The following is a 21,789-nucleotide window of genomic DNA, read 5'->3' as shown; positions in this document are numbered from 1 at the left end:
CAAAGTGATTCATTTATGAAGGTGTTATTTCCATGGAACCTAAAATAGAGAAGAAAATCTTTTCATGTTTTCTCTTCTTCATCTTCAATTCTTTCTTTCTTTCTTTTCTTTTTATTTTTTTGGCTTTTTTATTATGAGTTTCCGTGAGTTTCTTTTTACAGCAGTTCACTTCAAACTACGGATGGATAGGTTAAGAAAGAAAGTGAAAAAAAGGAGAAAAAGAAGAGGGAAGGAAAAAACTTTTTCTTGCTGAAATCTAAGGAGCTGATTGGAATGGGTCCCCCCAAAAGCATGAAAGGGATAAAGAAGAAAAAGATAAAAGAAAAGAAAGAAAAAGGGCTTTCTTTCCTTGCTCTTTTTCTTTCTTTCTCATTGCATGCAAAACGATGACACCCTTAGTCATCATTACTGCCACTCGTTTTCATCTCTGATCCCCATGAACTCTTCTCTCTCTTTCTCTCTCCATCTCTATTTAAATCCATTATTTAGAATGCAATACTTAAAGATTTTATGTAATACACTATGTTTTAGTGGCATAACATTTGTTTATATTTTTCTTGTATTACAAAGTTTGTAGCATGGTTTTCAAACCCCAATTACTTTGGATGGTTGAACCGTTTGACTTGAGAATTATTCAGGTAATTGGTTCTATTTTATCTTAAATCTGGTCTTTGGCCAAAAACCATTAAATCAGTAAATCGATGAACAGAATAATTCCATTTCTGGATCATTTTTTAAAACCATGAATTGTAATAGTAAACAGATTGTAAGCATATACACATGTAACTGGCTGGGCCCGCAATGCTGGATCAAAGGGTTATCAATAGACATATATAGAGTGGTTAATTTAATGATATCCAAGGTGGTGGTGATGCTTTTTGTTTGTTATATATATATATATATATATATATATATATATATATATATATATATATATATATATATATAATATTACTGAAGTATACGTACAACATGCAAATGGAATTAAATAGATTGGGAGATGGCAAGGAATGAGATTCTTGTGGTGGATAATGAATTGAAGGGATCTGTTGTACTTAGTTTCTCTTTGTCTAGCACAATAGATTTATTCTGCAATATTGCTCCAACCAATTGTTCCTTGTGACAGTTAAAAAAGAAAACCTTAAGACAAAGATTCTCTCATGTTTGTGTATGAACAAAGTGAGCTGATAATTGATAGCCAAAGGTACTCTCTCTCAAAGGCCTCAGTAATGGCAGAGGACTAGCACCCACCTTTCTAGGGTTGCCCATCTATTTACAAAAGCCTATCTCTCTCTCTCTGTGTGGCTGGTTGGCTGTGGAATAGACTCCTCAATTTGCATTGTTACATGACAAACAGAAAATAGTATCCAACCTTGGGTGGACAATAGAACAGATGGTAATAATGGTCCAATCACTGTACTCTCATGCATGCATAACTGATAAAATTAATACAATAAGAGAAATAAGAGAAAGAGAGAAAGATAAGCTCTAAAAGAATCTGATGTGTTACATACACATCAGACATTTCTCCAAATCAATCAGGAATGAGAATAAGAATAAGAATATATATATTGTACACACATATATGCCTAGCATCCGTACACGTCATTCAACCGAATGGGCTCTGATGGTTCATCACCATATTTGAATGACCCAGTGATGGGCCTTGGGTTACATGGGATGGCTTCAACTCTCTGTGCACGTGAATCTTGTTTGGTACACTTGAATTTTGCTTGATTTTGATAAAAACACAAGTATTTACATCTCTAGTCTGGTTTAGACCGAACCGGTCTGATGGGTCGATTTCATGGCCTATAGAAACTCCAATTGGGTCCATTTCCTACCTATTAATGTCAATGATAACAATGTCTGAAACCCCTGATCACATGCTGATCTCATTAGTGAGATGGGTCATCCTGAGTCACTTGGGGCAAGCCCATTTAGGGCTGCAAGTCGGGTTAGGGTTCAGGCCTAGTTGCTTATTTTGAGGTGGGAAATAAAAAGAAAGAAAATGGTATATAAATTCACATCTTCAAGATAAGTCAACAAGTGGTGAGACTAGTCTAAACTGTCAAAGGAACCAAAATTTTGAGTTATCCAGTCCGGTCCGGTCCGGCCGGGTGTTGAAAGTACTACTGTTGTATGGTAAGAGTGTTTAATACACGTGAAATAAACAAGCAAAACAACTTTTGAGTCAAAAAGGTTTTCTCTTCATTGAAATGTGAACTATGAAAAGGTGTTTGTGCTCTGTAATACATATTATTAATGAACATACAAACATGGGTTAATGCCCAAAAGATGATCAAACCACCTTAGCTTTTACATTCTTTTGTGGATCTTTGTCTAACCAGCAACTAAAGTTTTTAATTCATTGGGAAGGGAAACGGATCAAGAAAAGCTTAGTTCGTATCTCAGATATAAGTGTTTGAGAATGTATTGGGCTCTCTGCAATGTGAAAGCCCAAGAGGACCAAATGATGGGATATTCTCTCTCTCTCTTTCTCATTCACTGTCTCGAGAATACAAGTAATTCACACAGAATACAGAAAAAAGGGGGTGAGGGGGGGATGAGTGTATTTGTTTATACACAAATCCATATAAACAAAATAATTTATTGACAGGGGAATAAGGGGGAATACCGTAGCCTAAGAATAGAAGGGAATGTGGGAAAACGCCAAAAGGAAAGTACCCAAAACCCTAAAATTCCTTATGTTTGAAGGGCACCCCTTGAACAACGCATGCCCATCAAGCTGACAAATACAAAACAATCCTCTCTTTCTCTCTCCTCTTCCTCCTCTCTCTTTCTCTCTCCTCTTCCTCCTCTCTCTCTCTCTCTAACACGCACAAACACACATTCGCACATATATATCACTCTTAGTTGTTTTTATTTCTGTTTCTTAGGCTCACCTTTTCAAGCTCTAAACATGGATTCTCTCTGCCAGAACAAAACCCATCACTTCCATCAAGAGATAGTACTTTTTCTACTTTCTTGCTCTACTTACTTTTCTCCTTTTATCAACTTTAGGTCGAAGACCAAGAGAATGTGGGTTTTGTTTACTTTGTTTTATTTCTTTTCATTTTTCTTTGCATGGGAGTAAACAAGACAAATGAACTAGCCCATCTGTTTTTTTTCCAACTTTGAAGCCCACTTTCACCCTTACTGCCATCATTGCAGCTGAGGTGGTGGTGATAACTTTTTTCTTTGTTTAACCTTTTTGGGTAGGGTTGAAGGAATGTTTCTTTGCTTGCTCTTGTAGATTTTCTTTTATTATTCTTTGTCTCTCCACTTGACTTGGACCGGCCCTTATTACCAAGAGAGTCTCTGTTGAAGGAACAAGAAAAGCAAGCCACACACTGTAGACTTAGAGCCCAGCCCCAAAACAATTCCCTTATCATACTGCCTAGGTTTATTATTGCTAATAAATTGAGTTTAACTTATCTCTCACCATTAGCAAACCGAGTCCAAATTTTCTATCCACGACAACTCTACTCACATAACATTGAAGCCACACACATGGGGAACATCTTATTATGCATGGGAGATATTTCCAATGCACGAATGTAGTGTTTTGTGGGCAGGCATGAATAGAATTCTTGTGGGCAGGAGATCCGGAGTCTAGCAAACCTGATAGTCTTTCTTCCTATTTGGGATGTGAACACTGATTACTACTTCCATAAGTGGAAAAATATCATACTGGTTTGTTCATGACTTCTTTACCAAACACACATTTAGCATAATCAGGTGGCCTTGAGTTCATGATCAATTACATCATTTTGGATGGATTGAAAGCTTATGGAATCCATCTCCCCATCCACCCAAAAAAAGAAAGAAAAGAAAAAAAAAAAAGAACAAAAGAACAAAAGGGAACTTGTGAATGTATGCTATCATATCTATATTTTGAGGAAAAAAAAAAGGAAAAAGACGATATTTCCAGATGTGATCAAGTGACCTTTTGCCCTAGAATGGCTCATAGGCCATACTTATTTTTATTTTGGGCATCTTTTCTTCTTTCCTTTTTATAAAATTTATATATTGTATCAAAGGAACTGGCTAATCTTTCATTGAACTTCTTTTTTATCCAACTGGTTCAACCAGATGATACCATATATTGGATGAGATTCCATTTTGTAAAAGCGTATCTTAGTAAAGTAGATTTCAGGCAATTAGTTTGGTAAAGAAAAAGACATAAATGGGTTGGTTACAGAACTACCAAGACATGGACATCAGTAGATAGAGACGAAAGTTGTTTCTGTTCACTTGAGGGCCGTCTTCTGTAGAGAATCATGCTTCCCATATTACTATTGTATGGACTATGGACAGCCATCCCTCAAGCAAATCCATGGCTTGGGTTTCAGTTTGAAACCTGAGAACCCAAGAACATGAGTGTTTTAAAAACAGAACCTAGTCTACTACACTTTGGTTCATTTATTGAACCAGGACCCTTTAAAACCAAATAGAACTGATGAACTTGATTGCTTGACTGGAAAATTCATGTGAACCCACTAGTCTGATGGTAAATTAATTTAACATTTTTCTTTATTTTTTGCTCCATATCACTTGGTCACACAGATTGGCCTAGACCAGCTTGAACTGGACCAGCCCTTTTTGAATGCCAAGAGTTAAACTAAATCAGCCATCAGATTAAGCAAACAGAGAAGTGACAACATGTTATAATTAAAGGAAAAAGGGACATTAACCACTCATTTCAGGTTGTCATACTCCAAACTCTCTCTCTCTCTCTCTCTCTCTCTCTCTCTAATGGCTTGGTTTTGAGGGATCATAATTGCTGCAAGAACACGTACAAGAACACATTCATTAAGTGGATGACCAAGGAGGAAAACCTTGGATGTCCACCTCACGTGGATTTGGTCATGAATCTATCTGAAAAGTATGACATCAATTGAACTGTGAGATTGGTATGACAATAATAGCCAATTACATCCATCTACCTAATCTATTATGGATGGTGAATTGACAAGTCTTTCTTCCGTGGATGCCACATCATATTATCTAAACTTTGATGAAGCTTTGAGATGGGGTGGGGAAAAAGGGAAAAGTGAGAATGATTTCCAGATAATGGTGAAGCTTAGAGTTTCTGTCCTGATAAAAAGAAAAAGAAAAGAAAAAAAGAAGAAGAATAAAATTCCTTCGGGGTTTATTAGCTTGTTCCTGAAAGTGTAAGCCCACTTGAGTCATTTTTCACTCTAGGGTTTGTGATGTTCCTTCTCCCCAAGTCCAAAGGAAAATAGTAAATGAACCCTTGGGTAGTTTGACAGTGTAATAATGATGTCCTTGGTCCACACCCCCTTTCATTTGCCTTTTATAATTCACAATTGCTTTTCATCTTCATGATGATTCAATCCATCTTCCTATTTAATCTCATATTTTCATTTATTTATTTGTTTTTTATTTGATCTCATGAGATTGGTGTCTGATGTTCCCCAAATAATTTGCTTCCATCATTGGGTATTCAGTGGTGTGCATTTCTCAAACAAAAAGACACCACTGAAGTGAACGAATAAATGAAATAAAAAGCTCTTTTGATTCCATTTTAGATGCTCTTTCCTCTCATCCTCTATATGAGAAGCCATCTCCATGATTCTTCTAAACCATTATCACAGACAAAGAAACTTCAGGATCCTAGGACCCACCAATCACTAAGTGGGACCGCATAGAATGACTTGCCATAAGCTTTCCTTCATAATTGGAAAATCTGGGGTAACCAAACAACACCACATTGTCGACCAATGCAAGGTTTGATGTAAAATACAGGGTCTTTTTATGCTCAAACATAAGAGACCCTCCTAACATGTCTATGGTTGAAGCCTCGATCCAAGAAAGTTGAAAAAAATGATTCTTTGAATATTGCAATATGCAAAAATTGTGTACCACATGTATCGATACTTTGAACCATGCGTCCGTGTAACAGTTTAACATCAATTCCGATCCACCCACACAAACCCTACCCACGCCTTGCTACAGCTGTATATTGAGAACATCTCCCACATTTGCATGTCATATGGATAGGAGATGTGGATTGGTTGGAACATATGGGGTAAAGGATAGACATGGCATGGCAGCACGCAGCACGCAGCACACAGCACATGAAAGGGTTTTCAGGAAAGCAATGGAAGCCAGCAAGTTGATGGAGTGTTCATATTCATATCAATCCCATACACTCATCAAGGTGGTATTGGTATGGAAACACATCAAACAGCCAAAGCATACTTTCTCAGTTAGCTTCTGAGCGTCGCTATGTTTACAAGTAAATTTACAAATAACCCTAAAGTGGTGGTGCTTCTTTCATGCATGTGCTGAATTTGTCGGACACCTTTTGATTCGGAGAATTCGCTTGCCTCTTCTCTGGTCGTCCAACCAGTTGTGTTATACAAATGACAAATGATGGGATCTCTTACTTGACACGTAGTAGCACAGTGGATTTTGAATGACACAGGAGAAGCATACCCAACGTACTCCATATTCCCATTCCTCACCACATTTCAACTCCTGGGTCCAATTCAAGCGCTTACATATCTAAAAGTTTATAGCTCAAGAAAGAATATTATGGAAAAAAATTAAAAAAAAAAAGAAACAGTTGGTTACTGGATTTGATGCTTCAGTTGATTGCTATAAGTCTGCATCACTCATCAAACTGTGATCCAACCTGAGCTCAGGTAAATGTAGTTCATCACTAATTTGATTTATTTCTTGGATGTCAATATGATTCAAAATTCAGAAGATTCCACCATTTGGTTTTTCCCAACCTCCTACTTGGTTTAACCTGTGAGGATTCATTCCAAAATACTATGACCCAGTATAGAAGTAAGCTTCAATAGGCTCAAATTTTGGAAATGAGAAATTCATTAAGGTCGCCATGTCACAAGTTCCCCCAAAAATAACTCCCCATGGTGAAATCCCCGATATTTCATTAAAAAAAATTGCAGCAGCAAATAATAATCTATATCTACGTTACACATTCATCACACCTGAAACTGAAAGGGGCCACTATCAGCTTGCTATCCATCTGGACCAGTCTGATCCCTACCCACAGGAGGCCCTGCGTGCAGTTCCAGGGAACTAATGCTGTTGAACTTTTTGATCTATGACAAAAAGAAAAGGAAGGGTTAACCCAAAATTTCAGTGATATGATAAATCCTAAGCATCTCCTGACCGACCTTCCCTCCTGGAACGGAACCTAGCAGGTGGTTTCTGTTCATTCAATCCTCTAATATTTTCAATGTGATCATGCCGTGTCACGATTTTTAGAGGGTGGGCCTCTGTATTGAACACCCATTCATCCAAAGGAATGACAGAGGAGGGTGAAAACAAGAGGTAGAGATACTTGAGTGTCTCCGCAAGGAAGAAGCTTTGCATCATGTTGTCTTTAACACCTGTATTGACCTGAAAAAGAAAGCAGCAGTAGTGAGTAGGACAGTACAATATCCATTCCTTAAAAATCATAGCTAAATTATATCATGTATCTTCACATACTCCTTTTTGTGCATAAATTACTTGATTTGTGCTATGTTTAAATGTCAAGGAATCACTTTTCAACTTTATTTTTTTGCTAATAGAAGAAAATGATACAGAAGGCAGGGGGTAGCTTGACACATTTATTTATTTTTTATTTTTGTCAACTCATTGAAGTTTTATGGATTACTCACAGATTTAGGAGAAATCAACTCTTGTATTAATAAAAGAGCTGGTTGATAGTAGACAAGGTCAATAGGTAACTTTTCTTCGAAATCCAGTTAAGTATGTTCTGAATCTATGGAAAAATCCAAAGAATAATTGCTGGTTTTCTTCTAGTAAGAAAGAACTACCACAGAATAACAATTAACAAACAGAAAAAAGAAATCAAGTTCTCCAACACCAATTTGAAGAGGAGCATTCTTCTATATAACTGGAATAGAAATTTGACAATTACTAAAATTGCAAATGAGTTGCTTAGAATCCCAATGGAAATAGAGGTAAGAATAGAAACCTGACAGAAGGTCAGAAAAATAGTAGTTGACTCAAACCAATAGTTTCCAAAACAAAATAGGAAACTACTAAACCTGTGTGACATGACTAAGACAAAATCTATTAAAATTAGAAATTGATAAAACTATTAATTATAGTCCCTCTGATCTGGGACCTTTGGAAAAATGTTGTTTGGGGAAATGCATGAGCTCGGTTCTGATTGTCAAACTACTACCATTTTTGTATATATTTGCACAGCATGAACCTAATCAACTAATTGGAAGAAAAATTTTTGGCCAGAACTTTTTGTTTATATTTCCTCAAGAAAAAAAAAACAAATATATCTCTTTGGTGGACTTTCAGATGCTTTCTTTGTAAAATATCAATCATAAACAATCAGTCACTACACATTATTCACTCGTAATATCATATATGTTGTAAGGCTTACTTAATTGTTACTTTATAGCTGCTGTTAGTAGGCTGTTGGACAGTTACTTGTTTCTTTTTTCTTCTTTCTTTTTACTTATTATTCTAATTCTAGGATATGCCGCCAGGGGCATACTTTTAATTTATGATTCTTTTATGAAGTTAATATAAATAGAAAACTGGCGGTAGCCAGTAGTAACTTTTTCCTCTCAACCATACATCTCTCTCTCTCTCTCTCTCTCTCTCTCTCTCTCTCACAATCCCCACGAATCACCACATGGTATCAAAGCAGGTTTTCTAGGTTGAAAAAGACCTACGATCCCTCCTGCCCTATTCTTAAAAAGTGTTTGGACGTGGCAGTTTCTGCAGAAACCCTTAGCAGGTTTCTGGCGGCAGCTTTTGTGATTTCTTTTTCTTGGCCGTAATAGAAAGAAAACCCTAGTCGGAGAAGGGTGATGCTGGTGCAGACTCCTCTGTTCGAAGTTCAGATTAGCACCTTCAAACAAGTGCTGAACAGGTGTGTTTTTTTGTTTCAGTTTGTCTCAGCCTTCTTTGGCCGATGGTGGTAGGGCTCATGCCTTGATTACATAGTTATTTGATGGTATCAAAGCAGGTTTTCTAGGTTGAAAAAGACCTACGATCCCTCCTGCCCTATTCTTAAAAAGTGTTTGGACGTGGCAGTTTCTGCAGAAACCCTTAGCAGGTTTCTGGCGGCAGCTTTTGTGATTTCTTTTTCTTGGCCGTAATAGAAAGAAAACCCTAGTCGGAGAAGGGTGATGCTGGTGCAGACTCCTCTGTTCGAAGTTCAGATTAGCACCTTCAAACAAGTGCTGAACAGGTGTGTTTTTTTGTTTCAGTTTGTCTCAGCCTTCTTTGGCCGATGGTGGTAGGGCTCATGCCTTGATTACATAGTTATTTGTTTGGACGTTGGATGGTTAGAGTGTGTGAACTACAGCCAGACTGATTGTAATGTCTGTATTGGTGGTGCTGAACCGATTACCAGACTGGTTTATTGTTCTGTTTGGACGTTGTGTTGACTGAACCCCTTGTTCTCAGCAGTATTCCCTTTGTTCTCAGTAGTATTTAATGTTTTTTTGCTCACATTCTAGGAGTAACCCCTGAGTTGCTCACATTCTGATTGTGGTAGCTGTGTTGTTGGGTGGTATTTGGACTGGTTTTCAGTAGTATTCGATGGCAAGTCATGAATTAACTTCATCGGGGGCTATACCAACCCGCAGTACAGCGAGTATGGGAGGTGAAAACATGGTTTTTCCCATGCCAATTACCCCTTTAAACGGTCTGAACTACCTGGAGTGGGCTAAGAGTGTAAAACTCTATGTAATGGCAAGGGGTAAAGCTGGTTACATCAATGGAAGGGTGAAAGAACCCAAGGGTGAGACGGCTAAACATGATAGGTGGGACCAAGAAAACAGTATGGTGATGTCTTGGCTCCTCGCAGCCATGGAACCTGATGTGAAAAAGAATTTTATGTGAGCAGACACCGCCAGTGAGATATGGGAACAGGCCAGAACTACCTATTCTGAGCCAAGGCATTACGTCAAGGTTTACTAGTTGCAAGCTGAATCCTCAACATGTAAACAGGGAAACCATAGCTTGTCTTCATACTATTCAGCCCTTACCTCCATATGGAAGGAATTGGACCATTATCAGGCCATAGAGTGGAAGCACGGTGATGATGCTAAGGCCTACAGGAAGATGGTCTCTCAGCAACGGGTGTTTGCTTTCTTGTTGGGACTAAACCCTGCATATGAACCGTTGAGGGTGCAGATCCCGGGAAGCAAAGAGTTGCCTACGGATCACAGGGTATACTCCCTTGTCCAATCTGAAGAAAGCAGGCGGAATGTGATGGTTACAGCTGAGGGGGAGCAACAAGTTGCCTTGGCTGCAATGAATAATAGCTCCACGGGAAAGAAGAGTGACCCTAAGAAGGAGAATGATAAAGATAAGCTGTTCTATACCCACTATAGGCATTCACGACATACACGTGACACTTGTTGGGACATCCACAGGAAACCGAAGTGGGCAGCAAAGAATCAAGAACAGGGTAAAGGTCATTTGAAGAAAATGAGCACAGCACATGTGGCAACCCAAGATACTCAAGTTTCCAGTAGTACCCGAGACCACCCTAATAAGTCTGACCCCAAGGAGGATATAATGAATTCCTTCAGAGAGCACCTAGAATCTTATGGTAGGGCCTTGCGGCAAATGGACAGCTCAGTCACTGGTACTCCCTCTACTTCATTTGCATCTACTTAAGGTAATATGGCTTCTGCATTCCATGTCACTCCCATAGATTCCCCTTGGATCATTGACTCAGGGGCCTCCAACCACATGACCGGTAAGCCTAACTTATTCCAGTCTTATAGCCTTTTGTCATGAAGGGATAGAGTGAGACTTGCAGATGGCTCTTTTTCTTCCATTGCAATCCAATGATCAATATCCCTTCCCCATGGCCTTAACCTGAATTGTGTATTGCATGTCCCTCAGCTTCCCATAAAGTTGCTTTCAATTAGTAGCATTACAAGCTCCTTGAATTGTAGTGTGACATTTTTTGCTGACTCATGTGTTTTTCAAGATCTAACTTCTGGGAGGACGATTGGTAGAGGAAGCCTAGTGGATGGTCTCTACATTCTCGACAACAAAGCTGGTCTCTCGGTTTCATCCTCAGAGTCGCGTAGTCAGTCAAATAAGAGTCAAATTTTCTTGTGGCATAATCGTTTAGGTCATGTTTCTTTCGAAATAATAAAATCTTTGTTTCTAGTTTTATTTAAGTCATGTTCAATGTCAGAGTTCATGTGTCAAACATGTAAGTTGAGCAAACAATGTAGAACAACTTTTCACTCAAGTAATAAAAGATCAAATGTTCATTTTCATGTTGTGTATTCTGATGTATGGGGGCCTACCAATGTAATCTCTGAGGGCGGATATAAGTACTTTATTACATTGATCGATGATTACTCTCGCTATACATGGGTAATTCCTATGCGTAGCAAAGACGAAGTTTCGAAGATAGTAAAAGACTTCCAGAGGACGGTGTTTACGCAGTTCCATGTTGAAATACAGATCTTCCAATCTGATAATGCTAAGGAATACTTCCATGGAGAGCTCAATGAGTTCTTCGCCTCCCACGGATTCATTCATAAGAGCTCATGCGCCAGAACACCACAACAAAATGGTGTTGCAGAAAGGAAAAACAAACACCTTCTTGAGGTAGCTCGCGGGATGATGTTACACATGAATGTCCCAAAAAGGTTTTGGGTGGATGCTACACTTGCAGTTGCATATGTCATCAACTATATGCCCTCCAAAGTACTGAACTACATGGCCCCTCATCAGTTATTGTACCCTCAGTCTCCTTTATTTTCCATCTCCATGAGAGTCTTTGGTTGTCGGGCCTTTGTCCATGATTTGTCTCCATCCCGAGGTAAGTTAGACCCTCGGTCCATTCCTTGTATCTTTCTGGGGTACCCCTCCTCTCAAAAAGGGTATTAGTGCTTTGACCCAATTAGTTGTAAATTTTTTGTCTATGGATGTGTCCTTCTTTGAGTCCGAGCCATTCTTCCCTCCTCCTCAGGGGGAGAATCGTAGTGTGGAAGAGAAATAGGTTCAGGTATCTCTTCCTTCTATTCCGGACCTTACTCCCTTCCGTGTCTTCCAACGTACACGTCGGAGAGATCAACAGTGTGATAGAGATGTGGAGCAGCCAAACACTGAGCAACTGACATCATCAGACTCCTAGGAGATAAGTCCACCCCCTAACCCTACTCCTACTGTGGATGACCTTGACATTCCTATTGCCCAACGAAACGGAGTCAGGTCTTGCACTACCAAACAACCCATTACCCACTTTGTCTCCTATGACCACATTTCCCCCTCGTACTGAGCCTTCCTATCGGCAGTTGATTGCACCCCTATTCCCAAAAATGTTGCAGAAGCCGTAAAATGCCCTGAATGGGTAGATGCCATGAAGGAGGAGATTAATGCCCTCCACAAAAATCAGACTTGGGAATAGGTGGATCCTCCAAAGGGGAAAGACCCTGTGGGGTGCAAATGGGTATTCACAATTAAGCACAAGGCTGCAATAAACATCACCAGCAACCCAGTCCTACATGAGAGGACCAAGCATATTGAGGAGGATAAACACTTCATAAAGGAGAAACTGGAAAAAAGAAAAATTTGCATCCCTTATGTCAACTCCAAGGAACAACTTGTTGATGTTCTTACAAAGGGGCTGCCATGCTCGCGGCACAATGAGTTATGTGACAAGCTGGGCATGATAGACATCTTCAGCCCAACTTGAGGGGGAGTGTCGTAAGGCTTACTTAATTGTTACTTTATAGCTGTTGTTAGTAGGCTGTTGGACAGTTACAATTACTTATTTCTTTTTTCTTCTTTCTTTTTTCTTATTATTCTGATTCTAGGATATGCCACCAGGGGCATACTTGTAATTTCTAATTCTTTTATGAAAACTAGCAGCAGCCAATAGTAACTTTTTCCTTCTCTCTCTCTCTCTCTCTCTCTCTCTCTCTCTCTCTCCCAATCACCACAATATACATTCATGTTCAGCCTAAGAGCCCTTGTTACAATACAAATCCATAAAAATTCTTTTCTGAGCTTTTATTTATTTACTCATTATTTTTTATCATTACAAATTACTAGAGAGGATACTCTTGATATTATTAATGAGAAAAATGTAGAAGCAAAGAGGATTAAGCACAGCTTAAGAGTGCTAGCAAATAGCCCCTTACTGTACATCAGGGCCTAAAGAGACTTTTAGCAACATATTTTCAACTCAAAAATTTGGCAAAATATTACCAGAGGAAAGGTCCAAACTCCAAAGCATTAGGGGGTATAGGAATTCTCCCCTAGTCTCAGAGGAACTTGTGATGCAGTCAACCACAAAAGCTTTAACATCTACCAAACATAGACCCAACCATGCCTAGAAGATTGTGCAGCATCTTTGGGATGTTTGGTAGGGGGAATTTCCATTCACTTACTTGGGACTATTGATAGGTCCAAAAGCATCTCTTTCATCAACATGGCAATCGGTTTTGGATAGAATTGATCAGAGATTAGCAGGATAGAAAGGGAAAAACTTGTCCTCAGGGGAGAGAATAACACTAACTAAAGGTGTTTTGTCTAATCTTCTTGTGTATTATCTTTCTTTGCTTAATGTTCCATTATCTGTGGCAAATTCAATCAAGAAGATGCAGAGGGACTTTCTTTGAGGCATTAAAGGATTAGAAAAGAAATTCACTTAGTGAAATGGGAGTAGGTGTGTAGGGATAAGAAGAATGGAGGGTTGGGGATTAGGAGGGTTAAAATATTCAATAATAAGGCATTGTTAGGTAAATTGGTTATGGAGGTTTGGTATTGAAAGGAATGCTCTTTGGACAAAGATGGTGATTTGCAAGTATGGTGTAGTGGGTTTTGCGTAGGAAAAGGAGGTGAAATCTTCTTATGGAGTGTGTAGGGGAGAGCAAATGGGTAGGTTCTACCCAGAATTGAATGGAACTGACCTCAAACTGGCCTTGAACTGACCCCACCCAATCTGTTACAGTGTAGGGTCGGGTTCCAAATTCTTGGAATTGACCCCTACCCAGGTCAGTTCTAGGGTCTAGTGGTTTACCCTATCCAAACCAACCCGATGAACTGGCCTTGGTGGAACTGGCCTTGGTACCGAACTTGCCTTGAAATAAACCCCAAAATAATTTTTGAGGATGTGAACATTTGAACCCAAGCACTCATGGTTACAAAGGCCATGGTCTCACTTGACGATGGAGTTACTTAAGTGATTTGATCATTTCTTTTCATTTTAATATTTGAATGTGTATAATAGGTAATGAAAATGGTAATGTTTACAAAATTTAAATCATAATGATATGTTTTGAACCATATATTATGATAACCTACATATTAAATTACTTAATTTACTCAATAAAGATAACATAAGTTTTAAAATATATATTATATTTATTGAAAATCAAGTTTTTAAAGAACATGTTTTTGTTTAGAAAGAAGAGGTTCCATGGGTAGACCCTAGAACCCACCTTCACAAGGTAGGCTTCCAGTTCAAAAAACCAAGAACTGACCTTCGAGGTTCTACCATGGAATCGAACCGTACCAACCCATGCTCACCCCTAGGTATGTGTGTGGAAAGGAATTATGAATTTCCTTTGGCTAGTGTTATGTATCTTCATTTTTCTTAATACAAAGATCCCATTCTTCTTAATACAAGACACTTTTCTACCTTTCAGCTAGTGTTATGCATTTTCAGTTTTCTTACAAGACATCTTTCATATAAAAAAAAAAATGTTCCTCTTTGCACTTCTTCCTCCTTCCTCCTCATCCCCTTCCTCTCAAGGAGGCTTGTGCTTGGGAGGCTTATGCCATTTACGTTCTGAACTATGCCTCATGCCTCCCAGCAGAGAAACACCTCACATCACACCTCCACATTTTAAGACATTGCTGGAATCTAGATTTATTAAATTACATATAGTTTTGAATGATTAAGAAAGAAGATAAGAGAAGTAGAGAACCATAGCCAGATGTTCTGAATGTGAAGGGTATCCCATATGCCTATTAGGAATTAATTTTCTTCTCCAAATTGGACATGTATTTTAAACATGGTTGCTTTGCTTTTTGTATTATTATGTGTCTTGATATGCCTATTTAAACAATCTATAGTCTTGTGTAGTGAGAATGGGCCGAATGGGCCTTAGTTTCTTTTATTTTATTTAAGTCATGTTATGTTTATGTTCTTTGAGTAGTGGGCCTTAGTTATGGGCCTGTTACTTGTTTTTTATTGTTTCTTTAAGTGCTGGCCGCCCCATTATGGGCACTCATTGAATTGTACTTAGATTAAATTTAAAAGAACAAAAGAGATCAAAAGGGGACTAGAGAGAAAGAGATCAAACTCTTCTCTTTTCTCTTCCCTTCTCTTCTTCTTTCATCTCCTTCTACATACTTCTGCTGAAATCTCTCTTTCTTCTTCCTTTTCTTCTCCTTTTCTATTTTTTTCTGAATTACTACAGGTGTGTCTTTCAACTTATTGAAAACAATAAAAAAAAACATTTTTGTATTTTTCTAGCAACAAAATATCAAGGAATTTCAAGATTTTTGTTTTCTGAATTACTACAGGAGTGTTTTTCAACTTCTTGAAAACAATAAAAGAAAACATTTTTGTATTTTTCTAGCAAAATATCAAGGAGTTTCAAGATTTTTGGAAAATTTTGCCATTTCTTAACAGCCGCAATTTCTCCCAAAGCCTAAAACATTGAAGCATGGTGACATGGTTTGAGATAAGAGATGCTCTTATCAACCATCCAAGGGAAGCATACCATAGGAGAATTCAATATTCTGTGTTAGGGACACTTCCTTAATTAGACAATGCAAGACAACATGACTAGAGGAAATAAAGCAAGACCCTATCATTGAGATGAAGGAATCACCTCATAAATTTTTTTCACTTTTCCTAAAAACAATTCAAGTAAAATGGGAGAGAACTTGAAAATTGGTATATGTCTAAAAAAGTATTGGACTTGAGGAGTACTTACATCCTTCAGCCCAACATATCCAGACTCTATGCGGGAGTTCTTTTCAAAAGCTTGGAATATGTCCCAACCCCAATCTTTATATGTCTTGTTCCCAGTTAAACGCCAAAGGTAGAAGAGGGATTCCACTGTCTCTGGCCTTAATATGTTCCATGATGTACCCACACTCATGTCCTGCCAATTGTGCATAAATTGAACAAGCAACGTCAGATCATGATCCTATCATGTACAATAACAACAGGAGAATCCACATATCTAACCTGTCCAGCATGAAAGAAGTAGTTCTCTCCTGCCAATTTTGTTGGTGTTGATTGGTAAAAGTTATAACAAGTCCAAGCAAGCTGCACAAAATGAAAATAGAAGAAAATAAACAGAAGAACGAAGGAATCTGGTTAATGTATAAAAAGCAATAACTTTCTGTAAGCTATCAACAGCATCAATGAGTGCAAGAGCCCTTTTTTTATCAGCAACAAAGATTGATTTATTAAGTAAAAATATATGGGATTAAGTACAAAAAAAGATGACCTGTCATCCCCCCAAGAAACAAACCAGGATTACAATGAGGCACAATATAGATGCTGCCTTGCAGCCCCTTGTTTGGCAAAGTATTTGCTGCTAGCCCATTTGCACTTCTAATCCACCTGAAATCAGTATTTATATCCTTTACTAATCATTCCACTTCCCTGAAGAAATGTGTAAGGGTCCATGGAATATGTCTGTTACATCTTGCCCAAAAAATAATTACTTCTGAATCTCCTTCCACCTCCACCTGTCGAAAACCAGTTGCTTTTCTAGCCAGAGTCCCTTCAGTAAAGCCAGTAACTCAGCCTTTACTGAGTTTGTAATGCCAATTGACCTGAATATAGAGCCACAATCTTACACTCTGCATTCCTGATTGCTCCACCTATTCCTGCCAATCCCGGGTTGCCCAAAGAATCAAAGTTCAATTTTACTTTGTTAACCTCTGGAGTTATCCACTCAACTCTTAGTTCTTCCTTTTCTCTATGACTGTCTAATATTTTTATCCACAAGGCAACCCTCACTTTTATAATGTGAATTACCTCCTCCAAAGTTTACTTTTTCCAGCAAAAATTCTATCATTCCTTTCCTCCCACACTACCCAAGCAACAGCTGCCTTAGTGGCTCTCCACATTATTCTCCCTCTCTTCTTTTGTTGCCTCAAGAAGTTTGAATTTAAAATGTCCATCACCTTGGGGAGAGTCCCAACTGCAGCCAAAGAAAGAACAAAAAAATTCCCAAATAAAAAGTACAAAGGAACAGGAGACTATTAAGCTGGATAGGGACTGCCCACTATCCCTACATAAAAAGCACATATGAGGAGAGAGGCAGGAGGAAGGCCTTCTTTTCTGCAGAAAATCACATATGAGTGCAAGAGCTTTTGCCCTATCTGTGAAGGCACCAATGTTTTAAAACTAGATTGCTTTTTTTTAATATTAACATTAATTTCATTAAAAGATTGGCAAAAAGAGAAAGAGTACAAGAGCTGGATGATAATCCAGTCCATTATGGTTTCAGCCACCCAATTACAATTCAGCCCAAAACAATTATATCCCTTACTTGGCCAAGTAATCTTGCCATTCCATTTTCTGTTCTCCTATTCCAATTGAAGGAAGCTCCCACTTCATTGGCTAAAGATCAAATTTCCCTTATTGTCTGTCTATACTCCCAAGCTCCTGGAATATTGTTGATTAACCAAGAAATAACCACCGGAGTCCCCCTCCACCTCCAGTAGTTGGATTCCAAGGTTCTTGGCTATTCTCAGCCCATGTAGTACCACCATCGTTTCTTCCTTAACTGAATCAACAACTCCAATAGGGCCTTAATACAAAGCTTTGATAGCTCCTGTTGCATATTTAATTAGACCTCCAATTCCTGCTGGTGCTGGATTGCCTAGTGAGCTGCCATCAAAGTTTAGCTTTAAACATTGATTTTCTGGTGGTTTCCATTGAATCACAGCCTTATCTTTTATCTTAGAAGAGGTGGTTTCCAACTTTAAAACTGGACTGTTTGACAACCAAGAACACTAGCAAGATGGTTAGTCCATCAACCAGTCAACCCCCCCCTAACAAAAGAAATAATAAAAAAACTTTGACCCAGTCAATTGCCCAGGTGAATGCAGGTTTGAAAACACTAGGAAGCATCTGCACCATCTTTGTGAGAATCTTATAATTAATGATATTCTTATAAGCTCAAGCATGTCCATTGTTCAAATAAAGCAAGTTCTGAATTAGATATGCACCCATAAGCAACCTTACAAGTCATGCTAATCAATGATTAATCTAAGGCAATATGAAGAAATCACATGACAGTTCCCATTTCTCTTTTATGTATAGAGCAGTGTTTTAAAAGTGCAAGGCACAAAAAAAAGTGTAAAGGGGATTTTGTGCCTGAGGCGCAAGGCCCAAAATTTATAAAAAAAATAAACAATTCAAAAAATATGTAAAAAAATGTAAAAAAATCAAAACAAATTAAGAAAATATTAAAAATACAAACTTTAAATTTAAACTAAATATTTTAAAAAGCTTATTAGTTCAAATATAAATGCATAATCATAGCATATAAAACATATTCAACTAGGTCAAACTTCCAAGTTCTTTATTTATTCCTTAATTACACTATTTCAAATAGATAATATGATGTTAAACATATTTCATTCCTGATTCTATCAGCTGCCCTTGTACCAAGTCCCTTGAGGCAAGTCCAAACAAATCCATGTTAGTCTTAAATTGTTAAATCTTAATCCCTACAAAAAATGGTTTTATAATTTTAACCATCTTTTAGAAAATATCCATAATTGGAGCTTCAATGAGTGTGCAAGAATTAACAAAGGCATGTGCCTAAGCAGAGGTGCAAAGTGCACCACGTGCATGCCTAGGTGCACTAGGCATGTGCCTGTTCAAAAGGGCTAAACCTGGGCCTAGGCAAGGCACAGACCCTAAAATGCACCTTGCATGTGTGACTAGGCATGCCTTTTAAATAACTGGGATATAGATATGGTTACAAAAGTTAGGTAGATCACGATTAAAATGCACCTCACCTGTGTGCCTAAGAGTGCCTTTTAAATTACTGGGGTATAGATATGATTTACAAAAGTTATGGTAGATCAAAATGATGTAGCTGTTGTCATGAACAATAAAGGATCTGGGTACCACCTTTGTTTTAGAGGAAGTGGTCCAAGGACCAAATCCCCTCACCCAGGTGGTCTCTCAGTGTATAAGCACTGCTCTTATAGAGAGACTACCCACCCCAACCCACTCCACCTCACACCCCCAACCATGGAAACAGAAAAAGAAAATAAATATTTTCTTTATCGGAAAAAGGACTGGAGGACTACATAATTAAAAAAAAAAAAAAAACAGAAGAAAAACAGGATTAGAGGACCAATGTTTTTATCTATGCATTTAAAATCATAAATCCTAGTTTACTATGAGTTGTCCTGCGATTCAATTAATACAAGGTTCTCTATTACACTACTATATTTGTTACTTTTATTTTACTTGGGAAAGCTAATTGCTCAAAAGGCTCTTGTTCAGCTCTATCATTTGTTTGGCAAGGAACCATAATCTAGTATGACAATTCTCAGAAGGTTTATTGCAAAGAATTCCTAACCTGAGTTAAGTGTTCATCCAAAAAATTGAATAAGGGAAAACTCCTCAAAACAAACTTGTTGAGAATCTAACACTGACTAATATTTGAAGATACCTCTTCTGCAAGTGATAAAAATTTCCTAGCCTCTTCAGGACCATAACCAGATGAACCCAAAGCCAGCATTCCTGGAGCAAAGCATGCTAATTCATCCATCTGCATATATAGAAAGCAATGAAAACTCCACAGAATCATATATAAAGCCACAATGAAACATCAGACAGTACAATAGAGAGCTCCTTATCCAGTATTAAAAGACTACCTTGTCTGAGAGATAATCTCCATTTTTCTCACAGATGTATGCAAACGATGAGGGTGTTGTTCTCCGAATCAAGCTTGCAAGACCTTTCATTGATGTTTCCCACATTTCTCTGTTTCCAGATATGAAAGTCAGAAATTTCATTTTTTTCTCTTTTTGTTATTGTTCAAAAAGAAAGAAAGAAAGAAAAATCTTCTTCTTATGAAGATTTCAAATGAGAAAAAAAAATAAAGGTTATCAAAGAAGATGAGAAAATCAAAGGCTGTCTCAAGTATCATTGCAAACTTGTTTCACTTATCTAGACACACTAACCGAAGGGATGTTCAATAAGGAGAGCAAGAAGCAACTTCCTTGCTTGCATGAGATAGTCTAGAAGACCCCTTCATCTTACCAAAGTCCCAAGCATCGAATCTCCCTAACCATGATATTATAGAATTTAGTAATTGGAGTCATTATTCAGTCAATAGTAAAAGGCCTAGGACAAAAGATTTTCCATTTTCCTAGCACACCAAAGTAATTGGAGTCGTTATTCAATTGTTGTGTTCCCCTCCACCCCAGATGAAAGAATTTGGATCCCGGACCCTAAAGGCTCTTTCTCTTGTGCCTCCTTTTTTTGTTCCTTAATTGCTCAAGCTCCTTTAGGGCCTTCATTTCCAGTGAATGAGGTTTGGTGCAAACCAGAGGCTTTTGTTGGGAGGTCTTTCATGGAAAAATCAACACTTTGGATATGCTGCAAAAGAGAAGAAAAAAATGTTTTTTTATCCCTTAATTGGTGCACACTCTGTAAGGAAAACAGCGAGGTTGCTTATCACATTCTATTTTCCTGTTCATTGGTATCCTCTATTTGGGAGTGGTTCTTTGACCTCTTTGGGTGCAGGTGGATTCCACCTACAAGCTTACCTAGTCTGTTTACAGGTGAATTTTTTAGGTGTCCAAGGAAAAGAGGAAGAATCTTATGGAGATGCACTAGGCAAAAGAGAAGAAAAAAATGTTTTTTTATCCCTTAATTGGTGCACACTCTGTAAGGAAAACAGCGAGGTTGCTTATCACATTGTAATTTCCTGTTCATTGGTATCCTCTATTTGGGAGTGGTTCTTTGACCTCTTTGGGTGCAGGTGGATTCCACCTACAAGCTTACCTAGTCTGTTTACAGGTGAACTTTTTAGGTGTCCAAGGAAAAGAGGAAGAATCTTATGGAGATGCACTAGGGCCACTGTTGTTTGGTCAATGTGGGAAGAAAGAAATGTGAGACTCTTCAAAGATGAGGAGAGAAATCTGGATGTAATTTTAGACTATATCCTCCTAAGGGTTTGGTCAATGTGGGAAGAAAGAAATGTGAGACTCTTCAAAGATGAGGAGAGAAATCTGGATGTAATTTTAGACTATATCCTCCTAAGGGTGATTCATTGGGTTAACCCCCTGGATCTGTTCTCTCCATTTTCCTTTGATGACATAAAAAGGAATTGGAGGGAAGTGGCCTTTTTCGTCTACAAGAAAGACAAGAAGAGTTCAGCTTTGGGAACCACCACCAGAAAGCTTTGTAAAACTCGATTTTGATGGGAGCTGTTTCAGCAACCCAGGCCCTTCAGGCATAGGAGGGTATTCAGGGATAAAGATGGAATTATCTTAGCTTTATTTTCGGATCCTATTGCCCAAGGGGATTCAACTAAGGCTGAACTATCTCCTGTATGGTATGGAGTCCAATTAGCAGAAAATCTTAATTTAAGAAGGCTGTTAATAGAAGAAGACTCCCATGTAGTGGTAATTTTGTTAAAGAATGAAAAGAAGGCAGCTTGGAGCTACCAAGATTTGGTAAAGAAGACCAAGTGGCATCTGAGAGACTGAGAAATGTAACAGTAACTTTTAATTGGGTTCTAAGGGTTGCTAATGGGATGGCAGATT

At 38.2% G+C, this 21,789-nt stretch overlaps 1 protein-coding gene across 4 annotated transcripts in view; it reads right to left on the bottom strand.

The window, feature by feature from the left end:
- Window positions 1–6,130: 6,130 nt before the first annotated feature.
- MNS1 (alpha-mannosidase 1) overlaps window positions 6,131–21,789 on the bottom strand; it is a 37,588-nt gene continuing 21,929 nt past the window's right edge. Inside the window, exons 10-17 of one of the 4 annotated variants that reach the window (XR_016103327.1) lie at window positions 19,891–19,999; window positions 19,686–19,784; window positions 16,223–16,303; window positions 15,966–16,136; window positions 7,176–7,401; window positions 6,987–7,100; window positions 6,604–6,781; window positions 6,131–6,507 (exon numbers count right to left, since the gene is read on the bottom strand). Coding sequence is in view for 1 of the 4 variants with exons in the window: in XM_088958126.1 (XP_088814252.1) it covers window positions 7,078–7,100; window positions 7,176–7,401; window positions 15,966–16,136; window positions 16,223–16,303; window positions 19,686–19,784; window positions 19,891–19,999 (709 nt within the window). In the remaining 3 variants the exon portion in view is untranslated. Of the gene's footprint in view, window positions 6,782–6,843; window positions 7,101–7,175; window positions 7,402–15,965; window positions 16,137–16,222; window positions 16,304–19,685; window positions 19,785–19,890; window positions 20,000–21,789 lie in introns of those variants that run through there. The other 3 variants (XR_016103325.1, XR_016103326.1, XM_088958126.1) reach the window with 3 other exon arrangements.

Source organism: Nelumbo lutea, chromosome 8 (assembly GCF_056320005.1).
Source record: "Nelumbo lutea isolate HS-2025 chromosome 8, American lotus-T2T, whole genome shotgun sequence".
Taxonomy (NCBI): Eukaryota; Viridiplantae; Streptophyta; class Magnoliopsida; order Proteales; family Nelumbonaceae; genus Nelumbo; species Nelumbo lutea.
Note: the sequence above shows the minus strand (reverse complement) of the source record. Positions and strands in the feature narration are given on the sequence as shown.